Source organism: Lytechinus variegatus, chromosome 4 (assembly GCF_018143015.1).
Source record: "Lytechinus variegatus isolate NC3 chromosome 4, Lvar_3.0, whole genome shotgun sequence".
Classification (NCBI taxonomy): domain Eukaryota; kingdom Metazoa; phylum Echinodermata; class Echinoidea; order Temnopleuroida; family Toxopneustidae; genus Lytechinus; species Lytechinus variegatus.
The window spans coordinates 5195681-5212370 of record NC_054743.1 but is presented as its reverse complement, the minus strand read 5'-3'; the positions used below and the strand labels follow the sequence as shown (position 1 = coordinate 5212370).

Genomic DNA, 16690 nt, shown 5'->3' with positions numbered 1-16690 from the left:
CATATATTGGTAATGTTGATCAAGCATAAGGTTGTTAAAGAAAATATGACGCGCAGACGGAGAAAGTTACGTTCTGCAGTACTAAATCGGCAATAAACAATGTATTTGATCTACTTAAAATTAATGAATGACATAGACAGTCTGATGGGAAAATGTAGAACACTAGAGTCATTAATTCAATGGAGCACAATGTTTCTGAGTCGCTTCACCATGATGCTACCGACCATGCCGACAATATATGGCATGATGGTCTGAATAAGAAAGTTTCGATTGAGTAATACTTGGTTTAAATCTTCCTGCTCGATTTGGGTCACGTTCATTACTGATAAGAATCAAGTTATGCCCTTGGGAATTTTAAAAAGGAATAGTGTCCTTTATTTCATATATTTTCTTTATTTCAATATTATACATGTATGTAGCTCCTTTATTCCCATAAATATCACGGTGTCTGTCTCCGTCTCTTTCCTTCTTTTTTTCTTTCTCAGTCTCTCTCCGGTTTCGGTATCCATTATTTTTTTTCAATATCTTCAATATACACCCATACGTCCATTGGAACCATTGTTTGTCCGTCTGTATATGTCTCTCTTCCTTCTTTAACCATCTTCTTCATCAGTCATGAATTGAATAAATAACCTTTGTTTTATAATTAATGCTCAACGGCTTATCCGCATTTGTCACTCTCCACCCAGGCGTTAAATGGGTGCCCGGTAGGATGTGAAAGTCAATGTGATTAGATTGGCATAAAATATGAGCACCGATAAACGGTTGCCTCGCTAGGATACTCCCCAGGGAGTGGAGATGGTGTACTTTATGTGTGGAACAGTGCTGGATCATCTTACCGGGGTAATAATGATTACAATTTAAAGTACTTAGAAAAAAAGTATGAAGCACAATATAAAAAATTTAACTTCAATATCGAATAATTGAAGATATTGAGAAGTGAGAAACGTCTCACACCATTCTGACTAGATTGGCAGAGTCAGTTTTTCTTTCAGAATAGATGGCCGACGAGTGGCATAGATATTACTTAAATAAAGTTTAGTGGTGGGTACCATGGAGAACGATAAAAACAAATGTTCACATCGCCCAATAAATGCTATAGTGACGTCTAAACTTCAAATTTCCTCCTTAGCAAGAGAAGACGAAAGCGAAAAACTGATTCAGAGGAAAAGGTAGAGGAAATGATTAGAAGATAAGGAGAAGGAGGAAGAAGATGAAGATGAAGAAGATGAAGAAGAAGAAAAAAGAAGAAGAGGATTAATACTATACCATCAATATTGAAATATCAATACCTCTTTGCTAATGGTTTTCATTAAAATCGTTATAGTCTATATGAATTGATTACTTTCATTTGCTTCGGAAATTATTATTGGTGAAAGTTCTGGGCAATGTTTCCTTACACCCCCGTCAGAAATGAAAAAGGAAATACGTTTATTTAGCTTGGTGACAATTGTTACTCCATCTTGTTTGTACATCGTGATGTACAAACCATTCTAACGTTCATTATACTACTACCAATCGATTCCCTATTTAAACACAAACGCAGCATACTCACAATTTGTCTCACCCCCCCCCCCCCCCGGAACGTGATCTATGTATAGAATATACGATCAATGAAAGAAATTAAGTTTTTGAGGTTCATTTTGTTTTATGCACACAGGTTTTTATGATTGGTCGTAATTTCCCGAGACATTATTCTTATTTCGAGAAAATAGGGTACTAATATCAAGCTAAGATATTCTGCAATCCTGTTAAATAAATTTGGGTTACATCACCAGCATGCTAGAGTTAAAGCTGGAAACTTGCATGTGAATTAGCATTATATAGAATTCTTCTTTTCAGAAAGCAAATCCTGCTATAGGTTGATACACAATCATGTACAGTATCGTTGACATGACTACCAACAATAGTGAATGAATGTTCTCGCAATAAGCCACCACTCACATACAATGACACAATAAGCCAGACATGAATAGAAGCCATTGCATTACATAATAGTCACACTTAAATTCAAGCTCAGACAGGCAATAACAATATAAGGTTAAGGTTACTTACAGTACAGTAGACAGTGTAATGGCTACAGTGCCAAAAAGCAGCAAGACTTCAAAAACTTTTAGATTTATTATCAAGAAAAATATCTCCAGAGCCACTTATTTCCTAGTAGGCTCCTGAATGACTAAATAAACTACTGCTTACAATAAAAACACAAATTTCATCTTTAAATGGTGTGCGCTCATCTAACATATGACGAAGTCCGGAGGGGAAATGAGCTGTGACCTTTGACCTGCGGATTCCATAGTCGAACTCAGCCTTATTTTGGTGTCATCTACCTACACACCCAATTTTTCTTTTTAATCTGTTGAATATTTCATAAGTTATCATGCGGAAACCAAGTGGGGGATGGACGGATGGACAGGGGCAACGTCTGCGGGGGCACAAAAAAATATAACTATCATATAGACGTAAGGCCGCTAATGAGATTTGTCAGTTTATGACCATAGTGGGAGAGGTCGAGATATTTCATGAAGTCATTTTGAAAACCAGTAATATATGGGGTTCTTACAAAGGATTTACTCCCAATATCTATGTAGCAAGTGATGCACAGGATAAAAGCTTTTCGGAGTATCACTAACAACAATTGTTTGGGCATGGACCTCATAAAAAGAACGTGGAACAGGGATTCGAACCCCGGCCCTTTGAATCAGTGTATAATCTGGAGCTTTAAAACAGACGCCCTCTAGACTGAGGTAACACCGATCAGGAGATACGTACATCCTATTCCATGTCTACATGGGAGTACATATTGAGGTGACGTGACAAATTTAGGTGTTCCAATGCTCCCGTTTTGAATTGCTTGGTAAACATAAGAGATAACGGGCAGTTGTCATGTTTCGGCCTAAAATGCTTCGAGATATGTGTTTGGGATATGAAGACTTATTTCAAGACTATCCAATAAAAAGACCATTAGTGCACCCAAGTTGTTAGATGGCGATCGTTACTACATACATTCAACCATCTTTAGGGCAGGATTATAAGAATTATCGAGTTCATATTCTGAATCCATCTATGCAATATATGACAGGTGATATTATGAAGCCTGAATAGGTTGGAATCCGTTTCATCTGTTCATGATAAAGAATGCTGCTAAAAAGCTTTTATCATCGTAGAAATTCAACATTTTGGAAATGATGTCACTGATGTAATTAGCAGTTAATATTATGGTATATATTATCAAAGTTGAATCCAGACAATAACATTCCGGGGACTGTCATTTTACTGAGTATTTACTCCTTTTATTCAAACAGTTGATTAGAACATAAAATGAAATGCAAGCATATATCATTCTGCAAACTAGAAATATTTGCGGCTGCCTATAATGATAAAAATCAATCAGCTTCGTTATTCTTAGCGTGTATGAATACTCCTAAAAGTGCTTGATATTTTGTTATGACAGCGAATTGATAAAAAACATAAATTACCAATGTATTTCACAAAAAGAAGAAACAAAAGTTTTGTTTTCAAAAGAGGCATACATGTTCTTAATGCCGGACCCTTGGTGAATTGAGTGTGCAAAGGCCTGTCGTATTCTTTGTTTGATCAGATAGTCCCAGCGACCGTGTTTCAAATTCGTGTTCAAATACCCGATGGGAAATGTCATCATGGCCTATGGTAAATAACAAGAATCATTGGTCACCAAGGGGAGATAAGAAAAATCAGACAGATCTTCTTTTAGACGCTGACCCCAGACTCTTAAACAAATACTCTACCATAGCAATGCTGAATGCCGATTGTGAGGTGTTGCTTATTATATCAACCCATTAGTGGTAATTGCGTTCAAACTCCGTTTTTATTTACATAAGAGATACATTACATAACCAAGCAACGAACTCGTTTATAAATTAGAAAGTAAAATGTAAATACTCGACTGCGATTAAGTCTATCGATCTAACTGTTTTTATAATGAAGTATATTAAATCTTCTCTCATAAGTCTTATTATTTATATTTTAATAATCCACGTTTCAAGATTTCTTTTGTTTACTGTAGTGTGTAATGCATTTCAATATTTATATTTGATAATAATGTGGATTACATATGTGTATAAATTAGAAATATGTATATATATATATAAATACATATATGCATACATATATATATACATACACACACACACACATATATATATATAATTTATTCATGACTTTGTTTTGTTTCTATTTTTAAAGAAATTTTTATAACTCATTTTCAAAAGTATGGATGTGGGGTTTACAATCATTGTGCAGTTCAATCAAACCTTTGTAATTATGGTGTATTTCGATTTAAAACGTTTCGAATTTAAGATCATGAATGTAATATTTTACTTTATCTAAAGTTGTTTGATGAGAGAAGAGAATAAAAGATTCGATCTACCGAAGATATGAACACACTGAATTAAATCTACTTGCAAATGCTAAATGCTGAAAAATATGAACTTACATCGATGAATTCTCATCGGATGTTGTGATATCACTAAAAAAAACATGGTAAGAAGACTTGTTCTTATTTCTCAACTTGCTTGTTCTTTGAAATCACCCCATCCATTGCTAATTCGCAAGAAATGGTGATGACTACCAGAATGAACATTGTAACCCAACATGTTTTCTTTGGGGACTCTCTTTTCACGAGGCGGTACTTATGGTATTTAGTAGTTTTTCCCGAATATGACGGATGATCTGCTCCTGAAGGCAAGCCGAACGTGTTTTTCTGCAAATATATAGTTTGCATTTCTCCTCAAATATATGTTCAAGCAAATATCTTGGTTTCCAAGAAAATCATATCACATATAAATCCTAAAAGATTACCTTACTTCCTGCAGACCTTCTAATATAGGTTAAAATCAGGTAGCCATTATTCCAGGCTATTCACAAGTCATAGTTGAACAATGACATGGTAAATATGTTGATATTTTCCTATGGTTGTTGCCAAAACCGGATATGCTTTTCGAATGATAAACATGATAAAAGGTACAGTTCTGCAACGTTTAAATGCAACTATTGGAGCGCTTTCTGGCAGTGGCGTAAAGAGCCAAAAATATAGGGGCCAGATGCGGCGTATCAGGCAATTTTCTTTTAAGTTGCGAGCGAGAGGAGCGAGTCATCGAAAAATTCGACTTTTTTGTTACAAAAATCAAATTTGGTGATAGATTTTGACATAACCATGATAACATTCAGAAGATAATATCAAATTTCACACTTCTCTCTTTCCTTTTTTTTCTTGGTCGTGATTTTATTATTATTTTTTTTTTGGGGGGGGGCAGCCCCCCCAAAAGTAGCCCCCCTTTTCACTCCATCTGTACACTACTGCTTTTGGTGATGCATTTTTCTCATCTTACTGAGCGTTTTGTACTCTCAAGTCTACGATTAGTTTACACTTTGCATCCTTTTAGGGTGCAGAGTTTTACCATTCCAATAGATAAGGTGTAGTTTTCATAATTTAAACGTTATCGTGCACCCTGGATGACTAATGGAAGATGTGCCTTTAAAGGTGCACACGGACATTCCTAATGTCAAAAACAAAATTCGTTTTCACCACTCTTCAATTTCTGGTACAAGATTGCACCAAAGAAGGTGCTACCGCTACCAGTATACATTCGTATAGGGGATAAACTGGTACTTTTTGTTAATATGAATGGATCCATCGCTCAAAAGAAAATTGACATGCAGAATTGTATTTTACTTTATAGGATAAATCTTGCCCGGTATCTTATGGCGCATCCTCGATATTTAGCCCACGGTAAACTAGGCATCACCTCCTTTATTCTGAGTTCCCATTTTTCATTTTTGTGTTTGTAGGTCGTGGTATTCATTTGATAATGACAGGTGTTATCTTTCAGTTTCATCATCGCTATGGCTGTGTTTGGGTTTACATACCTGTCAATGCCTTTACGTTGTACCAACAGACATGGTTATATTAAACTATTTAAAGGACGTGCTTGCAAATCACCCTGGTGTTTCTAGGATTTCCCCCACAGAAGCCACTTTAAGAATGGAAAAACAAAGTTCATTGTGAATTCTACAGTAATACCGTATGGAGTAAGTTATTTTTACCAGTTAGGTTTAAACAATCTTTTTTTTTCATTATTATTTTGTAACAATGATTAATTTCATTTTGTCATGATTATTTCCGCCAAAAAATCAAGAGAGTTGATATTTCTTCTTACTATGTAGATGGGAATATTCAATTGAATGAGCCAGTTTTTTTTTAATAATCATTATTATTTGGAACGCTCTTTCTTTTCCAAAATTGATGGTTGCGTTTTTTGTAAGAATATTTCGATCAAAGTCAAATTGGAGGATATCCACTCATAACATCCCATCAACTAAAACAGTGGAAAATATGTCACGCGTATCCATCTGAGAAATACGATGTGATAGGTCTAGTGTTATCCTTCTAAATCAAAATGACAACACGATCTGTGAATTTCAAAACATTCAAGACAACATATCGTTCATGATTTCCCTATTAGAAATCACAGGACGATGAATTCAAGGTAGCACGCATAGTACACCGACCAGGAACCCTTTTCATAAAACAAAATTGCAATAAAAGTTTAGAGAGACTGAAATCCTTCAATCTGTTAAGCTGATAAGTAATTCTATTATAGATATTGTGCATTTGATATTATAACGAATCTTTATGAACCGAGACACACAGACACCAAACACAGATGATCGCAGAGATTATTTTATCTTTTTACTGATAAACAATCAAATATGTGTAAAGATTGAATCGCCACCCCTTCTTCATTCAAATCAGCAAATCTGCAGGTCAATTAACATGACTAAGGAAATTCCTGAAAACATACCACCTTACTAATTTCTTTCATTTTCTTTATCTTTTCAAAACATATAATGTACTTTGGAGTGCCTACTAAAATTTTTTTAGTATTACTATGATGAATATTATTGGTATTATCATTCTTATATTTCTTAAATTGTTATTACCATAGGTATTCTTATATTTTTGAAATTGTTATTATCATTATCATTTTTAAAAATATAATATCATTAAAACCAACACTATATTCATACCTCCATGATTACACATATACACCTTTGAGTGTTCACCCCCCCCCCTCCCCTCCCCAAGAGCAGTGTTCCACTATGATCACATTAAAGTTACCTGGTTGATTTCTGCTAAAAACAAACAAAAAATAAATATATATGAAACATATATTCCTGAATGTGCCATAACATTGGGTGTTTAGAATGATAATAGAATTATGAACAATTAAGATATCAGGATGACGCAAGGAGGACAAACGCCACCACAGTCCTTGTTTAACAGCTTGTTAACATGTGTGCCTTCTATTATAAGTATACCTCAGCTGGTGAAAGTGACAGACCTTGTGTTATCTGATTATAACCATGTGGATAATTACCACACACACACCCATTAATAGAGGGCAATGAAAGATGAATCTTACGTTAAGGTGCTCATCCAAAGATTTATTAAGAATGATGTCTTGTATCTCCCTTGAACAACGCTATTCAAAACTGTTTCTAGATCGACAGTGATTATTTCAAAACATACCATACTAGCTCTGCCAACAATGTTATCACTGCCCTTGCTGCAGGGTGAGAACCAGTAACAAGGACAATATATTCAACACATAATGTTATATCTCATTCGGTTGATATTCATGTGTTCACTCATTAAACAAATAAAAGAGTAAATAATCGTGACACAACAATTCTTGCCACTTCAACAAAAAGAACGAAAGAGCCCACGGTAAGTATAAACCGAGAAGAGGTATGTGAATATATATCAGATACAATGATGATTTATATAACATGGTCAAATCTATCTATTATCAGTGGCATGAAGCTATGTGGATCCATCACGACCGTCTCTAGGATTGATGGATTAAACTTGTCGATCACTAAGAATTTAAATGGTTGATAGTTAGTGAAGCATAAACCATATTTGACCATTATCAGTATGCTTTTCAAAAGTAAGGAAAGACAAAATACACCTGGCAAATACCTACGTTACATGGAAATCTTACCCCATAAATAGTACTTTTATTTTAGAATTTAATTGATATCCAAGAAAAAAATATTTCCAAAGTATTATTTTTGTTAAAATACTGAAAATACATTACAATGAATTGGCGGTATAATGAATAGTTCATGATCAAGGTCATAATTACTGATCTATATGCTGAAACATGCCTATAGACTACAGGTAGATAATTATTCAGTTTCTCTGATTAATGTTCATGAAGACAGTTATTTCCAAAGTAAAAGTGACATTCATTCATGGCGTGCATGCTGTACCGATAAATCACATCCATCTACCATGTCTACGCTTGCAAAAAACAAACAAACATACAAACAAAGAAAAAACGGTGTCAATTGAGCACCAATACAGTATATAGCTGTATATGAAATATCTGACTACACCAGAAAAAGTTCTTATAATCAGTAAAAGTGCAAATGAAAATATAAACACATGCTCGGCATGCCACGGGTGGATCCAACAAGGCTTACGAGAGGTAGGGGCTCACACTTTGGGGACAAAAATGATGGGCATATCAATGATGATAATCCTTGAACCTTGAAGAATAATCCTTTTTAGCAGCTTAAAAGCTAGCGCCCCCTAGAACCTTTTTTTTCTAAAACGGAAGACCAAAATATGTTTCTCTTTGAGTGATGATAACTTTTCATGATTATTACTATTATTACTTCTATTACTACTACTACTACTACTACTACTACTACTACTACTACTACTACTACTACTACTCCTACTACTACTACTATTTTCAGTATTATTTTTACCAATAATGATATTAATAATGAAAGCGAAAAGTAATCATCACTCAAAGAGGAAAATATGTTGGTCTTCCATTTCGGAAAAAAAGTAAAGAAAAATAGGGGTGGGGCTAATTCCCTACCCTTCACGTTCAACGCGCTAGCCGTTTCCCCATACATGTCATACAGGAATATCACGGTAAATATTAAGTTGTTCATGAATACCATGGAAACAGTCGTCGTTTCTCATGACGATAGTGGACAAGCCTGACCGGCTAACTCACAATTCATTGATTTCCATTTTTATCCCCAAATCCCTGGTTACCAAACTTCCTCTTCCTCTATTTACACCGACACGACTGTTTGTAACTCTATACTACTTCGATTTTCCTCATTTTAAAGCACGGCCATATCAATAACACTCTCCTCGTTATAATACATGCATGGAGTTTATGAATGAACTGATACTTGCACTTATTTCACGAGAAAATTTTCATCATGGATTCTTTCCCAAGAAAGAGAGGGAGACGACGAAGAATATGTTAATAAGCAAATAAATCTAGGCCTTTAATTAAATTGTTTTTTATTGGATGAATATTGAATATCTAATGATTATCAAATAATCTAAGGGGGGCATCGAAGGGAGAATATTGATTGAAATTATTCTATTTAGATTCACTGCGCTCACATACATTTCCTAAATTTTCTGGTTTCTTATCGGAGTTTGTTCCTTCATTTCTTCTTCTTTGTTCCTTCATTTCTTCAATAGCTGCAGTAATTTTCTTATTCTCCCTTTTGTTTACTTGTCCTTTCGTTTTCGCTATTTCACCTTGTCCTGGTTTGGTGTGGTTCAATTTATTGTATACAAATTGAAACAATGTAAATCCTAAAAAAGACGAATAATGACAAATGATACTGGTATAAATGTAAATACTTAAAAAAAGATTCGGATGTTCCATATTATTTAGAGGGCTTTATTTAAAGCCCTCTATATATCTAAACGCCGAAATGTCGCAACGAAAGAACTAAATGAAAGGTACTTGAATATGGCTTATGTATTTTTTCAGTATACAATTTACCCTTTCCCTTCTTTTTCCTGATTAAAGATTGTACAATGCAAAGCAGCTTTGAGATATTGAAAATCGCAAAAGTGAAAATACGTTGATAAATGAAGGGGGTTGCTAAAAACGCGATGAGCCTACACTTAATACAAACATAATGCCTCGTGCAATGTGATATTCAATAACTGATAGGCGTACTCCATATCAGAGATTTATTATTCAAGGTTAAAATGATAATCTATGTGAGAGTCAATAGTCACTTGAATGAAGCTGGAAGGTCAATATACTTTTAGCATTGTGCATGGCGTCCTTAGTAAATAATACACACATCACTAATCTCATAAAGTGAAGCCCCCTTTTCTCCATTCCCTTCCTTCCTCTCTCCATCTCGTTCCTTCAGTCTCTTTGTCCGTCCGTTAATTTATAGCAACGTTTACCTTATCTCACTCGTCATTTAAAGCCAAGACCGTATCACCATCAAGTTAATTTGAATAAAACAAAAAATACTTGATGAGCATATTATTATAAAAATCGGATGTAGAATAAGAAAGTATTGTATTTTGGCAATTTGCTCAATCAGGTTAACTTCACAAAAACTGATAAGCATTCCATCCCATAACGCAATACATAATTTGAGTCCTTTTGTACATTTTAAATCACTTAAATGTAATGTTATTTGGGATTTCTTTCAGATAACTTACCCCGAAATTATATTTTTGAAGGAAATTGAAAGGAAATAGTGAGAGTTTTATATTAAAAGTTCTCTTTATTTCCATATTACATGTATAAATGCTTGGTGAAACTTAATCAAACTTAAAAAAAATCCAATATTTTCACATTTCACATAATTTTCACATCTGTTTTGATTAATTGTTGTTTTTGTTGTTGTTGTGCTGATTTGAACTTTCTTTGTTTCTAGATATATATTTTGTATTGGGGTAGTTTGGACTTTGATAAATTTGAATCGTAATGCAAGGGCTTATTGATCGCATTTGGGTCACTTTTGTAAAAAACGCTTCTACTCTTTCACATGAGCACTCGTTCATTCAAACAAACACTGTCGTACAGATTTGGGGCTAGGGGAGGGGATCCCCCCTCCTCCCGAATTTCTCACGACCAAGAAAAAAAAGAGAAAATAAAAAGAGAAGGGTGAAATATATTATTTCGATATTAATATTCGATACAAATTGGATTTTTGTTACAAACATGTCAAAATTTGTGCTCGCTCGCTTTGTTTAAAAAAATTACGCGATACGCCAAATCTAGACCCCACAAAATGTTTGTCTCATTACGCCACTACAAACAAATAGTCAAAAACAAAGAGGTCATTATGTACGTTCCCTCTTAAATATGTTATTTATTTATTTTCCACGATTTTACTTTTAATGAAGTGGATTATGTTAAGGCGACCTTTTCTACATGATATCATCTCTCATTATCTTTATAGTAAATCTTGTCGTGTCCATGCAAAGCGTAGAAACGATGTTAAGGTTCTCAAATGAAATTAAAAATGACTTTTTTTTTCAATCAGCTGCATGTATTGATAAGTGTAATTAATAACGGCTTGTAAGGAAACAAAACAGATTCAAATCACCTGCTACTGTCTCTTCTTTGATTGCTATCATTATCCTCCAGAGACCCCACCTCTAATACAATCGTTATTATTTGAACGCCTGTGTTTGATTAACTACCCCCTCTCTCTTGTTCTATCCCCTCCCCAGTCATGCAATGTTCCATGAGAGTATCAAGTCAAAGTACTTTTCCGTTTTTATGTTCAAATTATATGCATCATCAGTACTGTTGTCAATGACGCCATATTCTGACAGTCTTGCTAATAGAATAGTGTAACCAGGGAGGGAGTCGGTCCATTATCAAGAGAAGGGCGTTGCCCAAACCTGGACACCAGCTCTTCGAGGAGTGACGGAGGCACAGACCTGAAAGTGGTGCTGTATCTGTCAGGGATAAGGGGTTGCCCTTTCTTTCTACTGATAAATAGATATGAGATGGACGTGCAGGTCGCCTCTTCCACCTTGACGTACATCGAGGGTATTCAGAAAAGTATGTTTATTACATAACTGTGAACGTTTGGGCGAGTAGAAATCCCGTACACAGGTAATCATAATAAAAATTGTATATATAATTTTTATCCTACAATTGCGGACATCTTGTAATATTGCAAATCGATGCCCACCCTATCTGTGACCGTTGCAATTGGTTCGCGTACTGCGGACGTAAATAGCGTTTGTATGTCCTTGGTTTCTTCAGCAAGGAATTCATCCACAGTGTGCTGCACTCGACCCAAGCGAGGTAAATGGGTACCGGTATAGGAAGTAATTCCTCAAAAAGCTGCGTGCATCTGAAAAGGTAGCCTAGCTTTCTAAGCTGGGGGTAATAATAATAGCAGGGCCCGCTGGGAGAACAGTTTTCAGAACTGGTGTGGCTACCCTGGGTAAATATACCATTATTATTATTATTATTATTATTATTATTATTGTTATTATTATTATTAAATGTAAAGTTTGCTTATGTATTCTCGCTTGTTAACCATGGACAGAACCTATAGTGTAGCCTTTGTTTCCCGCTCCATATATCGCTCTTACAATGCTTATATACTTTCCGTCTAGCTAATTGGCAGATGAGATAAGAACTTAACGGCTCTGCCCTTATCCTCGCTAAACCCTAGAAACTTAATAGGCAAATAGTCCTCATTCATTTTTTAACATGTTTATACGTAACAACCATTTTCCTTTTAAATTTGTGCCTTTTATTTACATCGAATTTCTATCTATATCTCTTAAGATATGGAGACTTCCTTTTCTTGGTAATGTACCGATTCTCGTTCAGTAAATAATCAACCACTGGTGTAATGAAGTAAAGCCCTTCTCTTATTCACATACCAATCCCTAATGGAATCAATGTGATTATTTCATTCTAAACTTAAAACATGTCAATGATAATGATATTCCGAAGTGAAAGCACATTGTATTGACTGATCACGTGATATGTACGAGTGGTTTGGTCCCAGTAGTATAAGGATCAATAGAACTTGGTTCGAATTTCAACCATATTATTCATGTCATCATCAAGTTCTCAAATCTATAACTGTCAGCTTTATAGTGGGAAATCTTAAAGGCGTGCACCTCATTCAGTATAGCTCTACATACATTAATGTTTTCGCTCTTGTTCATTTAGTGTTATGATTATCAAAATTTGGAAGCTCAATGTGACCTGTGAATTTAAAATATAAAACGATGGTAGAATTGTCACAAAGACTTGGGTCAGTTAAAATGCATTTACACAGTCGTGTTCAATGAACGATTTCTCAGTTAAAAAATAATCATTTTCATTATTTTCGATTGTGGGTCTTTCACCTTCGTCACAATCGTCATGTTTTGGGGTCTACAGAGACGTGGAGCAATAGAAATAACTTTACAGTAATGTCATTTGGCACTGAGCTACGTTTACCACACTCAACCCAGGTTATTCTAAGGGTGGGTAGTAATATGGAGCGCTAATAAACATTGAATTAGGCGCTATGGAAACGTTGCATATTATTATCATTATAAGTGTGTCGTGACTGAAATAATATATTACTCATTGTAGTTCGATTGAGGGGTCGCGAAAATGCTTTGAAAGCGGAGTGGAGGGGGGGGGGGGGCTTGCATAAAGTCACAATTTGATGATTTAAAAAAACACATTTTTATACATGTTAAATGAACAATAGTGGGGAAGGGGCTGAAGACCGCCGGATCCTTCAAGCTCCAACTCGAAACCGGCGTGGCCGCGGTCTCTGAGAATATCATTAAGGCCCTTTCACTTAATTATTTTGTTTAGAGATACCGTATGCGTTCCTTAAACGGTTCTCGATATACACACATTGAGTTTGAGAATTTTAACATACCTAGATCCTGTGTCTGTATATAGGACAGTATATAGAACGTGTTGAAAGTCATATAAAGATATACACGCCATGTTTATTAAAGGACAAATCCACCCCACAAAAAGGTTGATTCAAATAAAAAGAGAAAAAATCCAACAAGCATAACACTGAAAATTTCATCAAAATCGGATGTAAAATAAGAAAGTTATGACATTTGAAAGTTTCACTTTATTTCACAGAACGATTATTTTCACATCCTTGTCGGTATGCAAATGAGGAGGCTGATGACATCACTCACCCAATATTTCTCTTGTATTTTATTATATGAAGTATGAAATATTCAAATTTTCTGCCTGTTGTCGTGTGAAACAACTATTAATTCCTCCCTGAACATGTATAATTAGCATTGTTTAATATTATATGGTTCAATCAAGTTGGTCCTTATTGTCAAATCTGCAAAAAATGAAATGTTGTACAATACAAACAGTAAAAAACAAAAGAAATAGTGAGTCATGGACATCATCGACTGTTTCATTTGCATGTCACTGAGTTGTGCATATCACTGTTTTGTGAAAAATAAGTGAAACTTTAAAATGTCATAACTTTCTTATTTTACATCCGATTTTGATGAAATTTTCAACATAATGATTGTTTAATTTTTTTTCTATTTATTCAAACCAACATTTTACTGGGGTGGACTTGACCTTTAACCGGTATTGTCTAACAATAATTATGTGAAAGGAGTTTAGAGGAATGGAAATGAGGCAAGCTCAGCTGCAATACATACCTGTACAGTTGGATGGTGAATCTAGATGGAACGTTGATAGGGGTGGATCTATATCTGATGGTGGTAAGAGACAGTTGAATCTCTCCTGCCAGAATCCACGAAACCATGGATTCCTAGTATTGTTTTCAGGACGTAGATTAAAGTAATATGAATCGAAGTCATGGTAGTGTTCGGTGTGAGGTTTGATGGAGATAGCTCCTATTGCTTCTTCCTCGACATTCCGTACAACTTCCTTACGATTTGCCCATCCGTCACTATACATAACGAGAGGGAAAGAATGAAACATGCCATTTTAAAGTATCCATGCAAGTCAAATCCTATAATTGATTCAACACTCACTGGTGGTATATTCCTCTAGATGGGTTGTACTGAATTCAACTCGCGTGTTGTTGCTTTTAAAGAATATTTTGAAAACTTGCTATTGTTATTCCATTCCTAAATGAGAGGAGCTTAATGACATATTGACATCATCAACCAATTGTTATAATGGGCAAACTGACAAAGGAACATTGGAATGTGACTTCACCAGAGCTAGCTGACCAGTCCTATTAAAAGTTTTAACAAACGGACGATGTCAGCAGCACCAGCACACAAAAGGCAACTAGGATATTCAAGTTCAATTTATTAAAAAACCAGACATACTATGCGTACAAATCAATGATCAGATGTTACAAAAGAATGCATGATACAATATGAACGGTTTTCTAGAAGCACAGCTTGTGAGTGGGGCCCTATACATCTAAATAAGATGAAGATGTAAATGTATAAAATGACAAAGGCGAATACATAATAAACAGATATATCGACTACAAATATGTACAAAATGTACATTAAACAAGTGTCAGCATAAACACAAAACCACTCACACACACACACACACACACACACACGCAAACACACATGACTAGGGTGGCCAACTATGAGATACCTGTAAAACATAATAGACTCTATGGAAGAAAAAACTTTCTAAAATAACTAAGGTAATAGATTGTCAAAGAGGTATTTTTTACATTGCCATTTAAACCGATAAAGAGTTGTACAGTTCCTAATATCAGAAGGTAACCTGTTCCACTCCTTGATACAGGTTGTTATGACAGAATTTAAGAATACATTAGTTCTTACATAAGGTCGGTGGATAAAGTTATGTTGACGTGTATGGTAATTGTGTATCTGAGAGTTAAGGGGAAATAAGTCTTTTAGTTGGCAAATTTGGGGGCAAAAATGAAGATTAAACGAAAGCATATAGTATTATATTGTGAGCATACACTGAGCTATTAAAAGTTCTTAGCAACTTTCATATGATCTGTTTCAGGACTGTGCATTCAGCACTGTATATCAACATAGGAATAAAGTTAAATTTGGATTAAATGGGCCCCTTCCAGTTTATTCGGGTCTATACCATTAACATGAGGTTAATACTGCAACATCATTGTATTAATGAATAAAAAGATATTCATATGCATATGCTATTTTCCTTATACATTTTGTTTATGAAGCAAAGATTACCAAAAATTAAAGGAATTGTCAATAAACTCACCTTCCTATAACGAGATATTTGCCAATCTTATCTTTCCTTCGTGTGGCCTTTAAAAGTTTAGTAACAGTGATCCCCTCACAGAAACATACTACAACATGAGCTGTAGGTGCTTTATCCAAGGTATCAACGATCTTATCAAATTCAGAAGGTTTAGATCCACTGGAGATACTCGCTGATGCTGCAATGCATATTCCTCGTTCTTCAGCTAGGGCACGAAATGCCTGCATTCCACTCTCCCCGTAGTTACCTAAAGGAAAAATAGGTGTATAGAGGGTATGAGTTTATAGTGCATCATAATTAGGGAATAATTCAGATGAAAGGGGGCATAGACTTTGATTCTTTACAACATGTGATTGATAAAGAAATAATAATAAGCAACATTTACATAGCGCCATACAAATGTTTCTAAGCGCTGCATACTATTACCCCGGTTTTTAGCACGGCTGCCCTGATCAGACGCATCGAGCATTCAATCAAGGAATTCCTTCCTACCAGGTGCCCATTTACTACACCTGGGTGGAAAGTGGCAAATGTAGATAACGCCTTGCCAAAGGATGTGAATGCTGCGGTGGGGTTTGAACCCCGGAACTTGTGGTTCGAAGTCTGGAGACTTATCCACTGAGCCACAGCAC

At 35.2% G+C, this 16690-nt stretch overlaps 1 protein-coding gene across 1 annotated transcript in view; it reads right to left on the bottom strand.

Annotated features, from left to right (window-relative positions):
• LOC121413234 (metabotropic glutamate receptor 1-like) overlaps positions 1-16302 on the bottom strand; it is a 34093-nt gene extending 17791 nt beyond the window's left edge. The window contains exons 1-2 of the mRNA XM_041605979.1: positions 16059-16302; positions 14522-14775 (exon numbers count right to left, since the gene is read on the bottom strand). Coding sequence (XP_041461913.1) covers positions 14522-14775; positions 16059-16285 — 481 coding nt within the window. The 5' untranslated portion in view covers positions 16286-16302. The remainder of the gene's footprint in view (positions 1-14521; positions 14776-16058) is intronic.
• Between the last annotated feature and the right edge of the window lie 388 nt (positions 16303-16690).